This window comes from Pristis pectinata, chromosome 15 (assembly GCF_009764475.1).
Source record: "Pristis pectinata isolate sPriPec2 chromosome 15, sPriPec2.1.pri, whole genome shotgun sequence".
NCBI classification, from domain to species: Eukaryota; Metazoa; Chordata; class Chondrichthyes; order Rhinopristiformes; family Pristidae; genus Pristis; species Pristis pectinata.
Window position 1 is genome coordinate 16,408,449 of NC_067419.1, and position 25,192 is coordinate 16,433,640.

The window sequence follows — 25,192 nt, forward strand, 5'->3', positions numbered from 1 at the left end:
AACAATATATTAAACTGCATGCACATCTTTGCACAGAAGGACTAAAGCTCCAGGAACCAAACTCAGCACCTGCCTCTGGTGTACCAGACCAGTTTAACAAGTGATCGTCCAGCTGATGAGCTCACCAGCACTTTGACAGTTGGGTGCACATTTACACCCGTTAAGCTGATGATCTTGGTTTGGGAGCCAGTTTAGCCTCTGCCTGTCTGGTGACACATCCAGCTATTAGGCATAATGTCTTGTGTGTTGTGGAAGCCTAAGCAGTTTCACCAACATTAAGTCAATACTTGAGTGCCTTCTAAGCATCTAAAGGATGAATTGCTCCTTAAGACGTGTGGATTAATGGATAAATTAGATGACAATTGCAAAAGGCTAAATGTTTGTATTCTGTCTAATCAGGTAGAATATGAAGGACTCAAACATGAGATTAAACGTCTGGAAGAGGAGACAGTACTGCTCAATAGTCAGCTGGAAGATGCCATACGGTTAAAGGAGATTGCTGAACACCAGTTGGAAGAAGCGCTGGAGACATTAAAGAATGAACGTGAACAGAAGAACAATTTGCGCAAGGAACTCTCACAGTATATAAACATGAGTGACAGCATGTACAACAACCACATAAACATTGCTGTTGATGGACTAAAATTTTCAGAGGATGGCAATGAACCTAACAATGATGATAAAGTAAATGGACACATACATGGCTCATTGGTAAAACTCAACGGTGATTACCGAACATCAACAACCAGAAAAACTGACAGCCCAGGTCTGGTCTCTGATCTGTTCAGTGAGCTCAACATTTCAGAAATGCAAAAACTTAAGCAACAGCTTATACAGGTATTCACTTCTGTTCTTCTGCCCCTTCTCGTTCATTTTATCCTCCAGCTTTTTTTACTTGGGTTCTCTGCTGTTTTGCCCCCATCTTGTTTTCTTCTCATTTTTCCTTTCACTCTTTTATCTTCTTTTCTACTACACTAATTTTCTCTCTCCCTTTAATCCCTTCAAAAGTCTCGTATCAGTCTTCAGTAACATGCCAACAACTTTCCCGACAGCTCCTATTCCGTGAAGAACCTAAGACAGATCCTCTGCCATGGAACTGGCTGTGCTGCCAAGTTAACTACCTTTACTTCTGTTTAACAAATAAAAGGTGTTGTTGGTATACTTAAGCCTTTGACCCACTGACTGCAGGAATGAACAGAGACATTATTTTTTGTTGTGTTTTTTTCTATTGCAATATCAAGAAACTCCAAATTAGTGATGCCACAAATCTGCAGAGTTCCACCCAGAGTCTTCCGGTCCCCCTACATGAAACTACATTGGAACATGATTGTGTCATTGTGATAAGTGAGTGTGCACACAATATCTGCTTCCAGTTAATCTGGGCCCACTGTTTTCCAGTGAATATAATCAAGAGGCAGTGAACAAAAATCAGCCTTTGTGATTTGAAGGGATTTGGGGAATTTCAGTTAATGTGATACACACACTGTTATTTTGAATTTGCTGTTCACATGTTTAGCAATAAGTACACCAGGAATGCCAGAGTATCCCCTCCTACCCAGTGGATATGTATTTTCCGAATAATTTCAATACTACTATAGGATTTCAAAGAATTGAACAAAAAATTGTTGCTGCAACTTCTTCCAAGTTCAATCAATTATGATTGTTTAATAGCCACCTGATGTACAACATCTTGCACCAACTGGGGGAATCCTAAAAATTTCAATATGTTGACTTCTCATCTGTGATGATCCAAAGTTCAGACTCAAGTTAGTGGAGACCAGTAAATACTCATAAGAAACCAGAGTTTCCAGGTATGTACTCAACACCAAGACTCCATAGCATGATTAAAATAATGAACATTGTGGAATTTAATGGGATGTGGTATTCGTACATTGATATTGTTGAATCAAGTGGACTGTTGTATTGATCCTTGCTTTACCTGCTTGACTTTGCCACTGATATATTGTCAGATTGACAAGAAGCTTGTTATACCCAGAGTTATGACAGTTCATCCCGCAACCTCAGGACTACAAGTTTACCTTTCCCATTCTCTTGCTTAAGGTAGCAAGAGAATACTGTGGATATTCAACATTCCTAACATCCAAAGCAGTTCATTATGGATAAAGACCCCTGTAACTAGTAGTTTATTTGAGTATGGTTGTAAAAGCTGCAAAGGCCACTACTCCATAGCATAAGTAATGCATCAGAGTGCTGCTCTGGAAACAGTGGAGACCTCTGTTCGTAGGCAGTTTGTTCTCAGCCATATTGTCACTGTAGAAATTCAGTGTTCATTCTGGAAGGATTCTACGTGGGTTTTTCTAATACTTTGTTCCAAGAACTATTTATAAAGGGGCACGAGAGATATCAATAAAATCTATAAATAACATACTGTTATTAACGATTTCAGCAGATTTCATTGCCTTATCATAACTAAGAAAATAACCATTAGATCCATTATACTTTCTAAAGAGCACACTCCGTGCTAACATGTGACATAACTAGTAGAGAGGTGCTTGTGGTCTGAATCTCAGTAGTATTTGGGAGACATGTTCAGGAACTGAAGTTGAAGTGCACTCTACTCCAATAACAATGGATAACATGGTAATAAATTGCACCAAGTGAACAGGATAGTCATGCAAGGCATGAACAAGAGAAAATATGAGAATAAATACTTGAATAATAACTTCCATTTATATAGCACCTTTAACATCCAAATTGCCTCGCAGCAGTATTATCAAACAATAAAAATGATGCTGAGCTGCACAAGGAGATATGAGGCAAGATGATCAAAGGCTTGGTTAGAGTCATGATGATCTTAAAGAATAAAAGTTCATTTTTGCCAGGGAAAGTGATGCCATGTCTATGGAATGAAGTTTGTGACAGGTTCTGAAGATATGCTTCAATCCTCATATTTATTTGGAGGAAATTTCTGCACATCCAATATTCGATGTCAAACTATCCAACAACTTGGGGTCAATGGGATCAAAATGAATCGGTGGTACAGTAGAGCTGAGTGCTATCAGTACGCACACGGAAACTGAACTTGCATTTCCAGATGATTTTGCCAAGAGGCAGCACGTAGGTGAGAAAGAGGCCAAAGATTGGACCTTTGGGGGTGAAGGGAAGCATCAAAGATAACAGTGCAGGGGTAGGAAGAGAAGCCATTACTGGTCCCTTTGTGGGAAAGACCAGATAGATAATAGAACCACCATTTGGTAGGTAGGTGGTGGAGAAACAGTGGAGGAGGCAGAGAGTGCAGTCAACTGTGTCAAAGACCACAGACAAGTCAAGAAAGGCAAGCTGCAAAAGATCATCTTAGTTACAATCTTTTGGATGGATTGACCAGAGTTATTTCAGTTCTGTGGGTTTACCCAGTTGGATGGATTTAAATAAGGAGAATTCTGTATGATTAGAGTATGAACTCGGGAAGTGACAACATGTTCAAGCTCTATAGAAAGGAAAGGGAGGCTGGATATGAACAGTTTGTAGGGATGGAGAGTCAAATATGTGCGAGAAGAGGGATTCACTCATTGTGGAAAAAGATGCACAGTTTGCAAAGAAAAGTTTGGAAGTGCGTAAAGGTATGCTTTGCTCAAAGATTCCTGGTATTTCAATTGTGATGAAGGTTTTTCCAATCTTCATCCTTTTCACCAACACAGGCAACCAGTGTGCCTCACTTAAATGTTACATTTCACAAAACTACTGAAACTAGTAGAATTAGAAATCGACTTGTCCCATTACCTACTTTTCATGACAACTAACCATTTTGTGAAGTGATAGGCTCCAGGCTTGACCTGGAGATGTGTGTGCCTGAAAGTGTGCGCCATGTTATAACTTCTCCAAATGTCTTATTTGTACTGCAGGTAGAGCGAGAAAAAGCCATACTCCTGGTCAATCTTCAGGAATCTCAGACACAACTGGAGCACACCAAGGGCGCACTGACCGAGCAGCATGAACGAGTCCACAGTCTGACAGAGCACGTCAATGCAATGAGGAGGCTCCAGGTCAACAAGGACTTAAAGACCGACCTGGAAAATGAAAAAGGACGCGAGTCTGGGGAAGAAACTCATGACTATGAAGTGGATATTAATGGACTGGAGATTCTGGAGTGCAAGTACAAGGTTGCAATCACGGAGGTAATAGATCTCAAAGCCGAACTTAAAAGCTTGAAGGAAAAGTACAACAAGTGTGTGGAGACGTACACCGAAGAGAAGACCAAATACGAAAACCGCGTGCAAGAACTGGACAAGCAAGTGAGCTGTCTGGAGAAAATGAACAAGGAATACAACGACAAGATCACGCACTTTGAAACAGAAATTAAGTCATTGACAGTCATGGCAAACGAGGGCCATAACACGCTCAACGCAGCGCAGGATGAGCTGGTGACCTTCAGCGAGGAGTTGGCACAGCTTTACCACCACGTGTGCTTGTGCAATAACGAGACCCCAAATAGGGTGATGCTGGACTACTACCGGCAGAGCAGGGTGACCCGCAGCGGGAGCCTGAAGGGGCCGGATGATCCTCGAGCTATCTTGTCTCCACGGCTTGCCCGCAGGGGCCTGGCTTCGCCGGTTGACTCCAGAAACTCGCCGGAGCATTTGCCGAAAGAGGTCGGGAAAGACAACGCACAGCAGAGCCCAACGAAGGCAGTCAGCGCCTCGGGCTCACCCGCAGTAATGGCGCCTCCCTCCTCACCCGTCTCCGACACGAGTGACATCAGGAGAGAGCCCATGAACATCTACAACCTGAACGCCATCATACGGGACCAGATAAAGCACCTGCAGAAGGCAGTGGACCGGTCTCTGCAGCTGTCCCGGCAGCGGGCAGCCGCACGGGAGCTGGCCCCGATGATTGACAAGGACAAGGAAGTTCTGATGGAAGAGATCCTGAAGCTGAAGTCGCTGCTGAGCACAAAACGCGAGCAGATAGCGACGTTACGGACGGTCCTGAAGGCCAACAAGCAGGTAACTGCCACCCTCTGCATTTGCTCTGTTTTGTATTCATGTGTAGTTTTGTGGCATACCTGTGAATGGCCAATGGAGAAAGTGATGTCAACTCAACAAAGGATGACGAAACAATGCAAAGTATCAATGCACCGGTGAATGCGACGTAAGTGCTGAGAAAACCCCTCGGCTGTGTTGGGGCAGTGCGGGTGTGTGGCAGCTGCAAATGTTGGGAAAGTCTTGTGAAAGCAGGTGGATCACACTTAATTCATATATATTTCATCTCCAGTAACTGGTGGACGCATTAGAACGTAGAACAGTACAGCACAGGAACAGGCCCTTCAGCCCACGATGTCTGTGTCGACTATGATGCCATTTTTAACTATTCCATCTGCCTGCACCTGGTCTATATTCCTCCATTCCCACCAGTTCATCTGCCTGTCTAAATGTCTTTTAAACATTACTACCCTATCTGGTTCCACCACTTCCCCTGGCAGTACGTTCCAGGCAACTACCACTCTGTGTAAAACAAAAACTTGCCTATTAGGTCTCCTTTAAACTTTTCCCCTCTCACCTTAAAGCTATGCCCTCTAGTACTTGACATTTCCACTCTGGAGAAAAAGATTAACTGAGGGGTGGAAAACAATGAACCTGAAGTGTTAGTGGGGGTCTGGAACTCTTTGTATAGAAGAGTGACAGAGGCAGAAACCCTCATCATACTTAAATTGTACTGTTGGGCTATAGGCCAAGTGTTGAGTATTGGGATGAGATTGGAGAGCTCATTGTCAACTAACATAGATACGATGGGTGGAGTGGTCTCCCTCTATGTCATACATTTTATGTAATTCTGGTTTCTAAGCTAAAAGGTTCTTTCAAAAAATGACACAGCTGGGGAACATATCCATAGATGTAATGTGGTCCAACATTTAATAGGAATTTCTAAAGATTCTGCACTAGAGGTTGCTGGCTAAAATTGAGATGTTTGGTAGGTGTGGTATGGTTGGAAAATTATGTGGGATGAATAAGGTGGGGAAGCTGAGGTTGGCATCCAGAGCAACATGGTGTTCCCTAGTGACCTATTCTGTGGCCCCAGTTATTCAATCTAAATATAATCTCCTTTCTGGAACTGAATTACATAAATTCAGGTTTGATGGTGATGCTAATGCTAAGGTAAGAGACAAATTGTGAAAAATACTGGAGAAAACATTACAAGGACTTAGATGAAGTGAGTGTAACTCTTACAGATTTTGTTTTATGCAACTATGTGTGAAACAGGAGTTTTATTTGTATTTATGATAGTAGCAAGGCCAACATTTACTACAGATTTCTAAATCCCTCGTCCTATTAGTCCTTGTGAAGGTATGCCGACAGCGCTGTTGGGCAGGAAGTTCTAGCATGATAAAGCATCCCTTTATTAAAGCCAAGAAGCTGTGTATGACTAGGGGGGGAAATTTGCAGTGATAGTGAACCCATTGCTTCTGTTGGCCTTCACCTTCCAGATCGTGGGTTTGAGAAGTGCTGTCAAAGGATCATTGGTGAGATGCCGCAGTTTATTTTGTAGATGTATGAATGATAGATGGAAGCACAGTGGGGAAGCACCCTGTGGTGGGGGGATGGTTGGGTAGATGAAAATATAATTAAGTGTCTAATGGTTTAAAAAGAATTTAAAAGGTGCCATGCAAACGGAAAAATAGATAAAAGTAGCTGACTGGCTACATCACCACATGTAGAATTATGGAGAGGAAGTCATTCTGGAATCATGGATATCTCCACCCAAATTCCAGGGGCCTGGAACTTACTGGAAAATGCCAGAAATTCCAACAGGACGCTGCAGGTTGAGCTTCAACGATTCCCTAACTGTTGTCCAATGTCAGACTCCTTGTGGTGTCTAGTGATAGGGTGTGAACATGCCTTAATTTGCCGGCACTTCCACTAGCAAACGTGCCAAATGACCCCCTGCCAATTCAAACATTCATTTTAATGTAGAGAACAGCTGTACTCGACAAGAATAACCATAAGGCAATTTATATTTTACTTAATTGAGTTTGTTTAAAAGAGTACTTGTTTTTAAATGATTTCTAATTTAAAAAAAATAATTTTCAAAAATGTTTAATTTTAATAGTTTATTTTTATTGTTCCTGAATGTCAAGGACATTAAGAAGTTTTGGGTTTGACATCTACCAAGGCCTGGGCCCTGGCTTACTCAGCTGCCAAAGTCCTTGCAGCTGTTTTGTGAGTACTTCCCTAACTCCACAGCCCTGTGGCAGGTTTACATAACGCAGAACTTCCCCATTTTGAATCAGGATAGCATAGTATGTCCACATCATCAGATGCAGAAGAGTTCAGTGTTTATTTGGTACGTATGTCCACAATGAGTGTGGGTCAATGAGCTAGCATCAAGCTCAGGCAGGAAGCAGTAGTGGCAACACAAATCCATGAGGTCTGGTCTGTAGAATATAAAAGCAGGAAATACTACAGTAGCACTGAAAGACCTGGTCTGATCTCAATTAATGCACTCTGTTCATTTTCCATTGTCTTCATTTTTTTCTTAAGAGGAAAGGGTAGTGTGGACTTGGAAGAAGAATTTAAGAAGATGGTTTGGGGTGAAGGAGCAAGCGTGTACTTGCCCAATTCAATGCTGTAAAAACAATATTTAATGACATAATATGTTCTCAGAGGGGAAGAATATAATGATAATTCAATTGATGTTTAAAGTAGTGCAGGGGACAGTGAGGAGGAATAAATAAGAAGTGCAGCACAGCATACTCTGTGGTCGGTTTTGATCCAATATACATCTTATTTGAAGGCCAAAGTTGGGAAATTCGGTAGCATGTGAGGCTTAAGATGAAGTGTGATAACCAAACAGACCTTGCGCAGGAAACTGAGAGTCCAAGGCCAGGGTCAGAGCCAGGTCCAGGAAGTCAGAGAGAGAGAGAGAGAGGTCCAGGGTTTGGGGCGGAGCGATTAATTGGAAGAGTGGTCAAGGACAATCAATAGATGGGTTAGAGCTGGAACTGGGAATGTGGTCAGGCCAGGTGTTTGGCAGAGGGGTCAGGATGAAGGTTGGTAGGGGTTGGACAAAGAATCATGGATGGTGGGAGATAGTTGTGGGGACTGGGACCATATTCTCTAGAGTTTAGAAGAATGAGAGGAGATCTCATTGAAATTTAAAAAAGTGTTAAAAGGCTTGATGCAGGGAGAATGTTTTCCCTAATTAAGGAACCAAGGACCAGGGAAAATTTTGAAAATAAAGGGGAGGCAGTTGAGAAATGAGATGAGGAGAATTCACTTGGGGTAGTGAGCATTTGGAATATCCTATCCTGAGGGTTATGGAGGCTGTATTCATTCAGAACAGTGGCAGATTTCTTAATATTAAGGGAATCAAAGAATAAGGAGATAGTGCTGGAAAGTGGCATTAAGGTAGAAGATCAGCTGTGATCTGGATAAATGGTGCAGCAGGCTCAAAGGGTAGGATGGCCCACTCCTCCTATTTCTTGTACTTATGTTCTTAAATGTCTCCTTGAGGAAATGATCAATAGGAGCAAATTAGCTTTTACAGCTACCTTGGTTTATGTTCACCAAGGGATTTCTTTGTATATCTGGTTTCTTTTGGGTTTCATGACTGCAGTTGTTTACCTCAAACTGTACCATCTAGTATTAGCGGAGGGAGCTGTTAGTGCAGCTCTGTCTCTGGTATCTGTCTGCTTTCTGTCGAAGAACAAGGATAGGAAAATGTGGTGCCAGCTTTTCTCGCTGTCCAAGATGGCTATAATCTATGTGTTTTACGCAATTTAGACATGCAAATAATTGTTGATAGGAACCATTGAGAAAGAAGCTTGCCTTGGCCAGTAAGCATCAGACATATTTATAAATTTCTTTATGTAAGATAAGCGGCATGTAATGTTGCCTGAGAAAAAAACAAAAAGGCATTGACGAGGCATTAGAATGGGAGGTAATGCTAAAATATTGACATGTGGTGTTGGAAAGTTGGTGACCAGCTAATAGAAATCCAGATATTCTCAAACTGTGGAAATTACCACATTTTATCGTGAAGTCCATTCAAAAAACATTTTTAACAACAGCATAAAATTAGGCAATTTTTCCATCTTCCCTACTTTGGCAACTTTTAAGAGACCAGCTTACCTAACCAGACCTGTCCTAACTTGCTCCCATGACCATACTTAATTGAATTTCAGTTACAGTCAAACTCAGACACCACCTTGGAAGGTGTCCATTCCCTGATCTTAAAAGGAGCTATCCTTAAGTAGCTTCCTTTTTAATTAGGACTGCAAAACAGAGACACCATGAGAACTAAACTGTTTCTCATGTTATGTTTTACTGAAATTGCACTTGCATATTTTGGTGGAAGACTGCAGGTAAATGAAAAATGTGAATGAGGCCTAACCTTCAATAGCAGTTGTGCCTTTCTTAGAGTCCCTGGTCAGTGGCCCATACTTCCCACCAGAGAGGTAAAGTGCTTTCTGTTATCTATAGATGCAGGTGCCTTTACTCTTGACTCTGAGATCCAGTAGAAGAATCACACTATACTGTTCACAAGGAACAATAAATTGCCAAGTTGCATCATGCTGCAGATACCAGTTTGGCAATTTGACAAATTCAGCCCAGTGTTTACTGGTTGGAGAATCAACAGACCACCACTCACAAGCCACAACGGCAATAATACAACTAATGTTTGCTATTGATTTTTAAATAGCCTTTCTCCCTTTATTATTCATTTTAAATGTAATTTCACGGCACTTGTATTTCTCACAATGGTGCCACTTTTACTGTTTTCTTTTTGAAAAATTAGGGAATCAGTTCCTTAATCTAGCCTGTATCCTTCCCCTTCTGGAACAAATTGATGGACATGATATGAAGGAATCATTAGTATGACCAGCAGAACAAGTTTTCCAGGAGTAAAGGAGACACAAGGGACTAGAGAACCTGGAACAAAAGAAAGGGGTTTCTTGGGAGTAAAGATTTGTGCTATAATTTGTGCTAATGTTTTCTGTGTTCAAACATGGTTAATCTACAAAGTTGTTTTCATGGACCAGTTATTTCACAAACTGAGCCTGATTACAAGGTCTGTCTGGAAGAATTATTTCCCCCAACTAAGAGTAGAAGGTGAAACTTTGAGAAGTTAAAGCAAATTAACCCTGGTTTATTGGGGTCTTTGCATTAAATAAGTGCACAAACACAAATAAATAGTGAAACAAATAACTTTTAAAAATTGCAGGACTATCGGGAGTTGGGTGTGTGGGGGGGATATGGCACTTGATTAGAGCTAGCACAGACCTGATGTGCTGAATGGCCTCCTATACAGTAAGCTTTACGCAATTTTGTGAAACAGCAGTTCATCACTGGCATTCTTGCAGTAATTTTCTAATTACAGAACTGACCAATGAAATTAGCTGAAAGACAGTGAGGCACCATCACTGGCACTTCATACTGCGGTAATCTTCCACCGAGCTCTGCCAGGGACATGTGGGCTATCGGGCAACTCCTGTGCGGAGGCTGTAGCTGAGCCTACAGCTCGGCAGAGCACCGGCTGCAGGACTTTAGCACTGCCCCTTGGGCCCCATATGGAGTCCAACGGAGCATCACAAACCTTTGCAGATTTTCCCAGGTCTCAGGCTGGGAGTTCTGCCCACTGAACCCATGCCAGGTTAACCTGATGCAAATACAGCAAAAGTCCACTGAAAGGAAGGGAGAAATCGACCGGCTGGAGAAATGTAAGTGAAGGTTTGTATTTGATTAACTTCCTCCAGTTTAACTATTTTAAGTATGTGTGTTTTAACCCTTTTACTTTAAGAACTTCCTTAAATAATTTTATTAAACGTTATTTTAAATCCCTGACAAGTCCTGACAGATCGCGTCAGGAGAGACTGCGCTGCCCGTGCCTTGTTGATGTGCTGAGGACCAGGCTCCCAGTGGAACAGTCTGTCCTGGACCATGCTGGAAGAAGCAGTGTGCTCCAGGATACAGGCAGTATGTGAGGGGCAGCAGAATCTCGACCCGGGAGACCTATCTTTGGCTGCCAGTTTGAAACTGATGAGAATCCAATTTCCATTTCATTTCTGATTCACATTGCTGGGTGAATATTGTTAGTCAGTGGCCCTTGGCAGGAAGATGCAAACAGGGATGGAAGAGGCAATCAATAAAATAATTCGCTTCACATAAGCATACACACATATGAATCAGGAGCAGTAGATCACTCAGCCAAATGACTGATCTGATTGTAACCCCAACTCTGCATTCACTTGGTATCACCTTTCACCCCCTTTAATTGAGCCACTTCTGAATGTGGTTGGAATTAGGTTCAACTATGGTTCTCATACACTCGAATGGCCTCACAGTGAAGACAGACAAATAGGCCAAGAGCTGCCTGTGATTATGGAACCATTTTGGGTCAATCCTAAAGGAGAAAAGAGAAGCAGAGTACCTTACTTTGGAAACTCTACTCGATTTATGAGTACCATGAAATTCGAACTCTCAGTCTGTGGGGATTGAGAAAGGACTAAAAATGCTCATCTTCCATAAATATTGTGAAAGGGTGATTTGGTACATACAGGTGGAGATTGTGCTGTGGTTGACAAGATCTGTGTTCAAATTCCAGAGAGACTATCTAGACTCGCACCTCAGAAAAGTCCAAGCTTGACTGAAGGGTCTGTCATCTGGATTCTGAGAGTGCACAGATCAGGAACACACAAGTGAGGATAACACTATAAACATCCATCATTCTCTTAAGCAATGATTTACCAAGTCACAGTCCATGAAAATCATTACCAGGATTTCCCCCATCCCAGATTTCTGCTCTCCTCACAATCACCATTTATCAGCTGGTCTCTGATTCACCCTCCAAATGGCTGGGTCTGCTGGTCCCCACTCCTGCCACAGCACCCTGTGAATTGGATCTAGTTTCAAACTATTAAAAAGAAGTGAGCTAGAGAGATTGCTGTGGATTTGGCCTGGAACTTGGATACCATGGGTCTGTGGTGCAGGTCACAACATTGCACCTTTTAAAGACATTTCCATTAAGCCATCTTTGCAATTGAGGAAGAAAGTAAAAGTAGAAACTATGGGGATGGATTTCAGACTATTCTTGTATTTTATCATTTCAGGTTATTTCAGGAAACTTATCCTACCCTTGCTAATATTTAAAGAGACAAATTGTTCTATGGTGATGTTTGAAGCTGACGAGAAAAATCACTGTGCTATAAAGATATATGTGCCTAGAAGTATTGGTAAATCCTTAAAAAAAAATGCAGGAGTGCAGGGACTGTTTAACTTGCTGCAGTCCTGGTGTGTCACCAGCCCTCTTTTGGAGGCCAGGTTCACGGTGCTGTGGCAGAAGTTGAGGCCAGCAGACCCAGCAGTTTGGAGGGTGACTCAGAGATCAGCAGATGAATGGTGATTGTGGGGAGAGAAGAAATCTGAGATAGGGCAATGCTTGAATGATGATGGGGGATCAGAAGGAGATTAGGACTCGCTGTTTGCTCAGTGGTGGTGGTGATGGTTTTTATGCACTGCAGCTTGGTAACTCGGGGTTAGGGGTGGGTGGGGGTGTTGCAGGAGAAATGAACTGCACACCAGTGTATCATTTCAATAGTGGAGGTGAGGGCGGAAGGACACCAACAGTTTGAATGCTGATACACTGTGGCTGGGGATGGGAATGTGCCTGGGACTCGGGTGACCATGAGGTCCAGGAAATGGCCTGGTGTTGGATGGTGCAGATGGGGGGCAGACTCAAAAGATGAAGTTAAGTAATTCATTTAACTATGGGTGTCCTAATCCTGCACTATCATAGGAAAACCTAGTGTTCCTTGGAATGACCAGCAATGATTATCCCCAGGATAATGTGGTCCAGGTTCCCCTTCACTGCAGCAAGCGGAGCACTGCACCGAGAGTGACATCACCCCATGCACCCCAACACAGAAATCACATCAGAGTTGCAAGGTTGACTCGTGCCTGGGAATGTCCAGTCAAGTTTGCACAGAAGTGCAAACCACCCTGACGAGAGTCATTATTGCATTTCACTCTGGGGAGAAATGATTATTTTGTTTGTTTTTTTAAAAAAAAAACAGCATTATGCAATTGAACCTGGCTATTGCATTTCTTGTTGAAATACAAGAATCAGGAAATTGGAATTCTGTGCATTTATATCACAATTTATTCTGTTACGAACCAGCAACAAAAGAAACACACAGAGTCATGATTCAGTGTTAAAAGCTACTTTATTAATAACTACTTATGATAATAAGAAAAATAAAAGTAAAAGTGTTAGAACGTTAGAAGTAAAAATGTTAAACCTTGAACATTAACCCCAAAAACTAAACTCATAGTGTGTGTGTGGCAAAGTCCCAAACTCCAAGTCCAGGAATGGTTCTTAAAGTTCAGTTCATCAAGCCATAAGGTGAAACATGAGCAAAGGCTTCTTCAACAACCACCGTTGTCTGAAGATAAGACGTAGATGTAGAGAACATAGAGAGAGTAATTACAAAATCCAAATATTCCACGATGGAACCCAAACGACACCTCAGTGTTTACTCGGTAGTGACTTCCTCAGCCCGAAAAGCATCTGAATCGCGGCCGTCCACACAAATACCTGTTTCCTTCTACAGGTCAGCAACAAAGTGAACTCCACCAGATTACTCCCAATTTCCATACGTGGATTGTAGTAACAGACACAGTTATTGTTTCTCATCCATTGATAGAGAAACTAGCAGGCTGGTGTCTCTCTCCCTTTTCTCTCTCTCTCTCTCTCTCTCCTCTGACTGACTTCGACTGACTTCAACAACGTCATTACATCCTATATCTCCTATTGACGTAAGCACACCACACACACACACACACACACACACACACACCACTATGCTCTATCTTAAAGGGACATTCACTGAGTCCGTAACAATTCTCTCCAAATAATGTCTGAAGTACTTAACTTGAGACAGATTATTTTTGAGTTGTATTATACAACTGAATAACACAGGAAAAGGCTAATCATCTTTTCACTGGGACTGACAGAATAAATCCCATAAGACCTAATACAACTTCTGATCCCTCGTGATAGATATAGCTGCTTTTTACTAGATTATGTTTATGGTGTGGAACAGAGTGTTGGATATCCAGTGTATTTGGTTATAACTCCCAACCAATATTTCACAGCTGAGGATTATCTGGTGTATTAGTGGTGGCAATTCAAAGCCAGAAGCTAGTTTGAGAAGTAAAGGTAGAAATTGTTACCAGCCATGCGCATGAAAAAAATCTCACTCTTGTATGTTTAGTAAAAGAATTCCCAATGGAGATTTTGTTGCCATGTGGGTGGCATTTGTTCTAATCTTTTGCATTAATCCCTGCAGACAGCAGAGATTGCCCTGGCAAATCTGAAGAGTAAATATGAAAATGAAAAAACCATGGTGACCGAGACGATGATGAAACTGCGAAACGAACTCAAGGCCCTGAAGGAGGATGCAGCGACCTTCTCGTCCTTACGTGCCATGTTTGCCACCAGGTGTGAACAGCTGAATTTGTTGGCAGTTGGAATTTATATATTTTAATAATTTTTCTGGAGGGGAATGGATTCCAACATTTGTATTGAAGGCAACTTGCTACTCATTATTATTAGGTAGTTGGACTCTCATTTTACTCAGGTAAATGAAAATCAAAAAAAATGCAGAGACTAGAAATCTAAAATAAAAAAAAAGAAAATGCTGGGAATACTCTGTAGATCAGGCCAAATCTGTGGGAAGAGAAACAGAATTAATATTTCAGGTTGAAGACCCTTCACCAGAACTGGGAAACCCTATTGGAGACTCCTCCCACCCCACTCTTCCTGCAGCTGAACGAGCTTCTTTTTTCCCTTTCCAGTTCCGATTGAGGGTCTTCAACCTGAAATTTTGACCTGTTTCTCATCCCACAGATGTAGCCTGATCTGCTGAGTATTTCTGGCATTTTCTGTTTAGTTTATTCCAGTTTACACAGGCTGGGTCATTCATAAAGGATGTTTTACATACAACAGAACAAAAAGATATAATGGGGTGTCTTGCTTACATTCAAACATCTGTCAGGCTAGGCTAGTTCAAAGGATGACAAATCATGGGAAATAATTTGAAGCACCAAGGTACAAGTGCCATTGCATTTTGCTGACTGGCAGACGGGTTTCAAATCTGCCTGGTGTGTATCCTGATTACCAAATTCCATGATCAATAGTGACAATTAAAAATTACATTTCTTGCCCTTGGGGACTATAATAATGTTGACTTCAGCTCCTCCTCCTTCTATAATATATCTTAAGTGCCTTTGCTATTTTTTTGTTTTGTAAAGTTATGTGTATTAAGTGCATACAATTGATATAGTAAAACCTTTTAACGGGAATTTCTGTGGCCAAGAATTAACTTTCTTTGTTTGGCTATATTACCAGAACACAAGAGAATGTAGAAGTCCACGTGTTCCTCTTTAGACTCTCCCCATAAATAAACATTTCTTTGTGGATCCCCCAGTGATCAATCCTGAGCGGGTCAGAATAGTGGGATGGGTGGGGTGGGGGAGGGGGAGTGGTGGGAATGGTAGTGGATGAGATTTTGTGTTTACAATTTGTCTTAGTCTGCTCGGAATCAGGAGGAGAGTGTTCTCCAAGCTTCTCATTCCTGATCACCATCCAATAACCCACAAATGTGAGCATGTGTCATTATGGAAGAGGGTAATGTCATGATCTAACTGTGATACCACCCCTGTAATCAAACTGTCTGTTGCCAGGGCTAAAACAGAAAGGGACAAAGTCCTAAGAAAGGGGAAGATGAGGGAAAGAAACTCTTTTACAAAAAGGAGCCCTTTCAGAAAATTCTAGAAAATCAGTTGTTTAAATATGGTGTGTAATTCAGTAACACCATGGTACTGATATATGCCTAACTAAGTAGAAAGACATGTATTTGCTCCTTTTTTAATCATGTGTGGTTTCTCGTATTAGTGTTTGGAAGTGAGCCAAATGTCAAGCAGGTAATTGCCCGTAAGGGATGAAAGAAGGGCACAACCATGAATGACCAATTTATTGTGTGTCCCAGCCAGTGGCTCGTGAGCTGTCTGACAGGATGGCACAGTGCAGAACTCACTCATTTGTCCAGTCAAAGTGCCCGATGCCAAACAGAAAAGGCAAGATTAGCTTTGCTGCATGCTGCACTGATTAGACATACTGGAACATTCTGTCATTGTGCACATATGTATGTAGCTGTTCTGTTAAAAACAATATTGAAAAATAATCCTTGTTCTTTGCACTAAATGGCGAACTTAAAACCTTATCCCTGAATCATGTGTAAAATTAAAAGGAGAGTCTTCGTAAAAGGGGTGGTTTTGCAAACCTTTTTTCCCAAACAAGTTATATAAAACATGAGTGTCGACATGGACCATTCATTCCTCCTAGTTTGCGCTGCTGTTTGTGTTGCATGGGTCAGAAATGGGGCAGTGACAAGGTGCTGTGTAATTTTATTTACGAAGTAGAGTATATATGACATGGTGATTCAATTGTGCAGTTCACCCTGTGGTATATTTGTGAACTGAAGAAAAGGTTTGCCAAACACTCACTCGTGAAGATGGTGACTCATGTAAGGCAGGTGAAAAGTCAATGAGAAGAGACTTTATTACCTGCTTTGATGCTTGAAAATTACTTTCCCAACATTCTCAGGGAAGACAGCTGGTGGGCGGAGCTTCTGAGGGACAGGGCGGGTAGACGGATTGCGTCAGGACACCACTCCACTGAATGCTTTCCCCTCATTTTAATCCCAGCTCAAGTGCTCACTGTAACTTTTTATCTGAGGTAAGATTTTCAAGGACTTTATCCTTGCACCTCCTTCCTCCTGTACTGAAACAAACCTCCCCTCCTCCCCACTCCCTTTGCACCTTCACATTGACGATATTTTCTGCACAATCAAGACAAAAATTCCCAATCACCTTTCAGCCTCTTGGTTCACCTTCCTCCAACTTTTGAAGCATTTCACCATGCAGCCAGAATGTGCATCAATGAGTACACCAGTGCTTGGGAGGAAGAAATGAGGTATTAGCTGGGGAAAATACAAAGCACAGTTATATGATCTCTTTTAGATTGAATGTAATGAATGATTGAGCACTGACTATAATGAGCTTTTGTTAAAAAAAAAATGTGCAACCTTTAGGATGAGGAACTTACAAAGGGCTTGGATCACTCAGGAACATTCAAAAATATTGAACAACTTACTATTTTATAAATAATTAAATTAAAACATTAAAATGTTTAAAGCTTTAAGAAACAACTAAAAATAATTAAATACATTTAAATTAACTTAAAATCAGAAAAAAAGGGGCAATTACTTTGTACTTAAACTTCTGTCCACAGCCATTGCTTCCATTCATGGGCCCGCTGGATTTGTTCCACGTTAACAGTACAGGATTAGCAGTTGGATTTCACAGCCTAAGTGCTGGGCATTCCATGGAAGTCTGCACTCCCCCACAGGAGTCCATGAGGGAAGAACGTCTTATTGAGATTGTAGGAGACCACATTTGGAATACTCTGCATGATTTTGGTCTGCACACCAAAGGAAGAATATACCGGTCTTAGAGTCTATGCAGAGTAGATTCACAAGACTGATTCCTTGGATGAGGCTGTAGTCCTTGAAAAGCAATTGAGGAATTTAGAAGACTGGGAGGTGATTTCATTAAGAATGGAAGATTGAGAAGGATTGACAATGTGCAGGCTGGGAGGTTGTTTCCTCATGGCGAGGAGTCTAGAAATAGGGGGCATAGTATCAGTATGAGGGATTGGCCATTTAGGCTAAGATGATGACAAATTTCTTTACAGAGCATGTTGTCAATCTTCTCTGCGTTGTCTCGTGAGTACATTCAAAGCTGTGGTTGATAGATTTTTGGATATTGAGGGGATATGGTGATTGGCAATAAAGCAGACATGAACCAGCATCAGCTATGATCTGACTGAATGCCAGTGAACGAGGCCTTTTATTTAAAAAAAAGTAAAGAACAGGGTTCATTTCAAGGGCTTTATGGCACACTCCTATTTTTAATGTTCTTAGCACAGTTAGCTTAGTAAAGTATTGCAAAGAGTTTCAAAGAATGTTGTGAAAAGAAAACTGACACCATGCCCCATAAGGCTCTACTGACTGATGAGCAAGAACGTGTTCAAAGAGGGAGGGCACAGAAGCAGAGAGGTTTAGAGAGGGGTTTCCAGAGCCTTGGTGTCGGTAGCATGGCTATCAAAGTGGCACAATGGTGCAGCTGGTAGGGTCACTGCCCCGCAACACCAGAGACCTGGGTTCGATCCTGAGCACGGATGCTGTTTGCAAGGAGTTCTCTGTGACCTTCTCCCTGTGACAGCTGGGGTTTCCTCTGGGTGCTCTGGTTTCCTCCTGCACCCAAAAATATGCAGGTTGGTAGGCTAATTGGCCACTATAAATTGTCCCTATTGTGTAGGTGAATAATAGAGTATGGCGGGGGGGAGGGAGTGGATGGGAATGTGGGGAGAATAAAAAAATGGAATTAGTGTAAATGGGTGATTGATGATCGGTGTGGACAGTGGGCTGGAGGGTCTGTTTCTGTGCTGTATCTCTCTATGATTCTAGTGATGCTTGGTTAAGCTCTAGGATGTGAAAGCGACCAAACTGGATGAACACTGATAACTCAGAGGAGGTTACAGAGGTAATTAGGTTTGAGGCCGTGAAGGGATTTTGAAATATGGATGAGAATTTTAAAAACAAGCCCTAGGCCAAATGAGGTCACCAGGCATGATGAAAAAGCATGAAGTGGTCTTGGTGCTGGTCACACTACAGCCAACAGAGGCTGTAAGAGAGCGGGTTTAGGAAGGGTTACAGATGGAAGCCAGGCAGGAGATCTTTGAATTGTCAAGGTGTCAAGCAGTTTGTAAACTTGCAGAGTGAACTTCAGTGTAACAAGCCTCGGGTAGAATATTATGAAAAAAGTCACTATGTACATTTTGAAAATATTTATTTGAGAGAAACAGAGAAGCAGAGGGTCCAGAGGTACAGATACACAATCACTAAAACTAGCCTCCCCTTTACTAAGGCCATCTTTCACAACCCGGGCAGAATGAAAAGAGAGCTTGTTCATTGATCAGCTCGTTCACTTTCTGTATCCGACCTCTTCATCTCCCCAATGAACTCTTGTAGTCTATCAAACCCTGCTTGGTCATTACTTTTCTGCAAACTATTCTGTGTGTTCTTATCCCTCTTCTTTATCACTGTTTATGAGCCCCTACTTTAAATTATACCCGCTAGGACTTTGGAATTACAGAACTTCCACCATCTTTGGGAAAAGGCTAATGATGGTCAAAGGGGAAAACATAAGAACATAAGGAATAAAAGCAGGAGTAGGCCTTTTGGCTTTTATGCCTGCAATACCATTCAATCAAATCAGGCTGGTCTTTTACCTTAGCTCCACTTTCCTGTACTACGCCCATTTCCCTTTATATAAAAAAAGATGGTTTGAGTGTGTGTGTGCATGTGTATGTCTGGAGGCAGAGGCTGGGGCTGTTTTAAAGAAAAATTAGATTTAGCAAAGATAGAGCAAACTGAATTACATTGAAAAGCCAGGGGGGTGGGGGGCATGAGTGATTGCTGAGAAATATTAGATTTTAAGTTCATTAACAAGAACAATATCTTTCATTTATATACAGCTTCCATAATACAGAAACACATCTCAGGAAATGCAATCAGAAATAAATGATACTCACCTGAACAAGATAGTGCTAAGAGGAGGGACTGAAAGCTTTGCAAGAGTCGAGATGTGTCGAGCTCTCCCCAGGGAATCCCAGAACACAGCGCTGCTACTGTCGACCATGGCAACCAAAAAGAGGGGCAGAGTGAGGAGGGAGGTGGTTGGTGCAGGCTAGGATAACAGACTTTCGAATGAGCTAAGGTTGGCAGAAGGTGAAGGAGACAAAGTCATGATTAAAGAACTTTGCATGTAACTCCAAATTTGATGTTTTTTGAATCTCCACAGCATTTTCCCCTTTTTTTTGCCACTAATTTCTCATTGACCTTCAAATTTCTTAGTGTTACAGACCATTCCTCAGTACTGCCAGAATTCTCTGTCATCCCATTGTACAGATCCATTTGTTAACTTCAGTATCTTCCACTGAAATTTTGTATCTTCTTCTTTCTCTTCTCAGTGCATCTGCCCTACCAGCTTTTGAGAAAAATGCCATATAACCCTGACTTTGTCCTTGTTTGCTCATATATTATTTATCATAAATTAATCAATATCTGTCAGCAAGTGAGTAACTTCATCAAATTTCCATAGTTTGCATCCCAACTCGAGGGAATTTGTTTCCAAGGCTTTTTATGCCTTGCGGTTTGTTGGGTTATATTGATGGTACTTTTGGAAGGTATTATCAGTCACAGTGGTGCTCAGCTTAGTGTTCATTGGAAATTCCTCCAATCGATTAGCATGTTACACAGTTATACAGAATATGGAGTCATATGGCCTATTAGCTATATCAGGTTCAAGTTTGATGTCGGTCAGTGCTGAGTCAGTTAATCACAAATAGGGACGCTGTAATTGTCTTGCATGCATTTGGATAAAGAATGAAAAAAACCCACTCCTGATCACTGTCTAGTGAACTATCAGCTGGAAAACATGGACATGGAAACATATCAGGTATCACAGTGAGGACCTAGAATATCCTGCCAAAAGAATGAAGTACTGGAAGGCTGAACAAAGGACAAAGGCTGGATATTCTGAGACAGCTGATTCACCTCCTGACACGTTAAAATTGTTTCACTATCCACAAAGCCCAAGTCAGGAATGTGTTGGAATACTCTCCACGTGCATGGATGAGTGTGGCTCCAACATCAGTCAGGAAGGTGAACACATTCCAGGACAAAGCACCCCATTTATTGGCACCCCATTAGGTATTCACTCACTCTACCATGGTGCATTGAGATTCTACTTTGTACTTTCTATGTTTAAAACCCTTGAAAGTGTTTGACTAACTGTACCATGAAGTTATATTGACTTAAGCAGTTCAAGGAAGTAGTTCATCCCAGGGGTAACTAAAATGGACCATAAACACTCAACATTAGTTTGCACCTTTAGGTGAGGAATAAAGATGAAAATAGGAGCAGCGGTGGTTATACTACTTTTCAGAAATGGCCTCTTGAAGGAGTACGATCTGCATCACAAAGTCTCTGCTAAATCTTTTTCAATTTTTTTTACAGGCATATGAAGCAATGACATAAATCTCATTACTGCATCACTTGTGCATGATACCATCATCGCAAATTCTCATAAAAGTTTTCTTCTAATTTTTTTTTTGGCTCGGGAACTCTTTTATCAGGTAGATAAGAACTATGACTAGTAAAGACTTACCTGGATTGTGTCCCCAAGTCCATTACAATCTTTTAAAATATCAATTGCAGAAATGAATGGGTAGCTAATGCATGTATGTGTGAAAACAGAACCAATCCCACTGTTATCCGTGAATGGATAAAGGGAAATGATAAAGAGATTGGTTTAGATCACAGCTTGCTATCCATCCCATGACTTGGGAGATAAGTGGTTTCCAGCCTCTTGAAAATGTAAACATTTGAACAGTTAATGGTGAAGTAAGAAGAAACAGGAGTCAGTCTGGGCTGGTTTGCACCAACCAGTAAGTATTTACTATTCATAATACTTACCTCTGGAGTTCCTTGTCAGTGATTCTTGATGAATATTAATGATGTTCCTCATAAAGCCTATCGTGAAAAAAAGTCAGATTTGAAAACTTTACAGACAAGAATAAAAGATTGACAAATGGCTTCAAGAAGTGTGCTAGAGTCTGACTGCTTGGTATCCTCAAACACTTAGGTGTGATGAATATGTGACGCAACTGGACGACATGCAGCGGCAGCTGGCAGCGGCCGAGGATGAGAAGAAGACGCTGAACTCCCTGCTGCGTATGGCGATCCAGCAGAAGCTGGCCCTTACACAGCGGCTCGAGGACCTGGAGTTCGATCACGAGCAGTCTCGGCGCAGCAAGAGCAAGCTGGGGAAAAGCAAAGTTGGCAGTCCAAAAGTAAGTGTGGAAGCAGAGGCAGGCAGCATACCTTTCCCAGCTGCCGTTGACATTCTGACTCTGATTAACCAAGGGTCAGAGCAGTAAGCATGGGTCAGGCAGTCAACAGTGGTGCTTTAAGGATGGGACCATGCAGTGGCATTGGTAGGACAATAAGCCAGTGTAAAGGAGAGTTGGTTACATGCAACGAAGAGGAAATCTGCAGTATCATTCCTCGTTAAGAGGGAATAATTGTTCCTATTTTTAATTTTTCATAACCTGATATTTGTGCTTTTGTTTTATATTGATACATGATTTTAATGGAATGGGTGAGAACTTTCAAGAGAGTGGCCTGTGAGGTTTAGTTTTGCCTAACCCTGACAGCCCTTGCAGTTTTCAAATGTTTGTATTAGACACTGGCAGCAACTGTGTAGTACTATGCCCATCTCTGCAAACCCCTACTCTTTAAAACTAATTTCACTCAAAGGAAGAGCTTTGCTCTTGCATGCACAACTCAGATGGACATACTTTGTGATAGCTGACAGAAAGCATTAATGGCAGATGCCTGCTGAGTTTAACAAGGCCCCAGTTCTGACCCTTTCCTGCTTTAAGAGTGAGGAAGTGGATAGCGAACTCAAAGAAGGGGATCTGTTGACATCTGAGTCAAAATACCATTCATCTATACTATTACTTTCTATCCAGCCATGCCCCTTTTAAACCTACTTGTTCGTGATTAATCCAATTAATTGGGAAAGAAATGTGGTCTAGGCTGTAGATTTCTCTTTGGCTATTGTGACTGATGAGGTATGAAAAGTAGTCCTGGTTAAGATTACAATTAATGTTAGCCATTCTGAATAGATAAAATGTACAGTTTTAGAGACAAAGTCTGGAGAACAACTTGCCCTGGTTTGAAAAATATAATCTTTAAGTATTAAAAAATCTTTTAGGAGCCATTAAGCTGTAAAGACTGATTTATTATGTGTAGTTGTATGTTGAGGTGTAATACTATAAATTCCACTGGGGAGCTCTGAAAATAGCAAAAACCATCAGTGGTCCCAGATTGGGTTATCAATCTCTTATAAGCTAGCGAAGGAACTGTAGCCCCGAACATGGTACCTAGCACACTTGATTTTGTGTGAAACATTTCTTGTATGTAATCTTACATTTTAAGTTCATTTGTATTTGGAGTCAGTCTTTTTTATGCTCTAACTTTGTTCTTGCTATCAACAAGATGATTAGTAGGAATCTAAACATAATGGTAATTTTAGGTGGAGTTACATCAGGAAGTTAGAGGTGTTCAAGACGAGGGTAATACGATAGCTAAGGTGAATTTTAATTTCCTGTATTGAACTAATATATAGTAATACTGGGAGGAATAGTACATGTAGTGCATTCAAGATAGTTTGCTAGGTGGCCATGTATGGAAATCAACTAGGGGCAGCAGTCGGTCAGATTCAGTATTGTGCAATGAGTCAGGATTAATTAATTACTTTGCAGTAAAAGAGGATCTGGAGTCATGGACTCAGGATAAGGGATCAGCCATTTGCTCAAAGGATTATGAATCTTTAGAACCCTCTGCCTCTAGGACTATGGATTCTCAAAATGCAGAATATTCAGGACAAAGCCTGATTGATTTTGTATATGAAGAGAATCGAGGGATATGGAGATGGTACAGATAGCTGGAACTTAAAAAGTCAGCCATGATCTTCCTATAAGGCAGAGCAAGTTTGAGGCACTAAACAGCCTACATTGCAGTTAAATTCACATATTGTAAAAACAGCTGGAAAATTTTATATGATTTCTACTGCTGATATTTAACATTTATTCTTAAAGAAAGTGTTTATTACTTTGCTAAGAACATAAGAATCAGGAGCAAGAGTAAGCCATATATCAATGTGATCTGATTTTTTGCCCTCAACTCCATTTTCTTACCTCATCTTCATAACCCTTGAATCCCCTGTAGTCCAAACATTTTAGTCAAAGATCAATCTCTTCCAAAGATTCACAACCCTCTCACAAGAGAATTTCTCCTTATTTCAGTCTTGATCACTTCTCCTGAAATGTCTCCCTTCTACAGACTCCCACTGTGGAAAGCATCTTCATAGCATCTACCCTGGCAAGTTCCCTTAGAATCTTATATATTTTAATGAGATAATTCTCATTCTGCAAACCTCCAATGAGTATTGGTCCATTCTGCCCATATCTTTCCTCGTATATCAATGCATTCATGCCAGGAATCAAGCTGGCGAACCTTTGTCACACCACCTCGAAAGCAAGTATATACTGCTTTAAGTAGGAGACCAAAACTGAACAGCTTATAGCAAGATTTACTTTCTCTTGTATTCATTTACCTTCCTATTTACATGTTCTACCTGTGTGCTGACTGATCTCTTCGAACACCTTCGTTTAATGATGTCACACCCTTCAGGTAATACTTTTCTTCTCTATTCTTCCTGCCAATTTTCCTCATTAAACTCCATCTTTTTGCCAATCACCTAATTTATCTATATCCCCTTGCAGCGTTTGCAATGTTCTAAGTTATAGCATCCAAAAGAATCTTCCCTAGCTATCCTTTTAGTATACTCATAAAGAGCAGACACTAGAGGGCACTTGAAGCACTTTAATGCCATCCTGAATGTTGATAGAAAGGCTGTGCAATACTTCATTTCCTCACTGGTCAGTGAATTTTTTTTCAAATCTTCATTCAAACACTTTTTAAAAATTAAATCTTTCATAAAATAGAACATAGAATATGGAACATTACAGCACAGTACAAGCCCTTTGGCCCACAATGTTGTGCTGACATTTTATCCTACACTAAGATCTATCTAACCCTTCCCTCCCACATAGCCCCCCCATTTTTCTATCATTCATGTGGCTATCTAAGAGTCTCTGAAATGTCCCTTATGTACCTGCCTCCACCACCTCTGCCGGCAGTGTGTTCCACACTCTTACTCTCTGTGTGTAAAAAAAACTTACCTCTGACATCCCCCCATACCTTCTTCCAGTCACCTTAAAATTATGCCCCCTTGTGTTAGCCATCTTCACCCTGGGAAAAAGTCTCTGACTGTCCACTCGATCTATCCCTCTTATCATCTTGTACACCTCTATCAGGTCACCTCTCATCCTCCCTTGCTCCAAAGAGAAAAACCCAAGCTCGCTCAACCTATCCTCATAAGACATGCTCTCCAATCCAGGCAGCATCATGGTAAATCTCCTC

The 25,192-nt window shown here is 41.3% G+C and overlaps 1 protein-coding gene across 2 annotated transcripts in view; it reads left to right on the forward strand.

The window, feature by feature from the left end:
- Positions 1-25,192, forward strand: part of bicd1a (bicaudal D homolog 1a) — a 189,981-nt gene that overhangs the window by 133,189 nt on the left and 31,600 nt on the right. For both annotated transcript variants that reach the window (XM_052030198.1, XM_052030199.1), the window contains exons 4-7: positions 400-837; positions 3,864-4,964; positions 14,303-14,454; positions 21,786-21,993. In XM_052030198.1, coding sequence (XP_051886158.1) covers positions 400-837; positions 3,864-4,964; positions 14,303-14,454; positions 21,786-21,993 — 1,899 coding nt within the window. The remainder of the gene's footprint in view (positions 1-399; positions 838-3,863; positions 4,965-14,302; positions 14,455-21,785; positions 21,994-25,192) is intronic.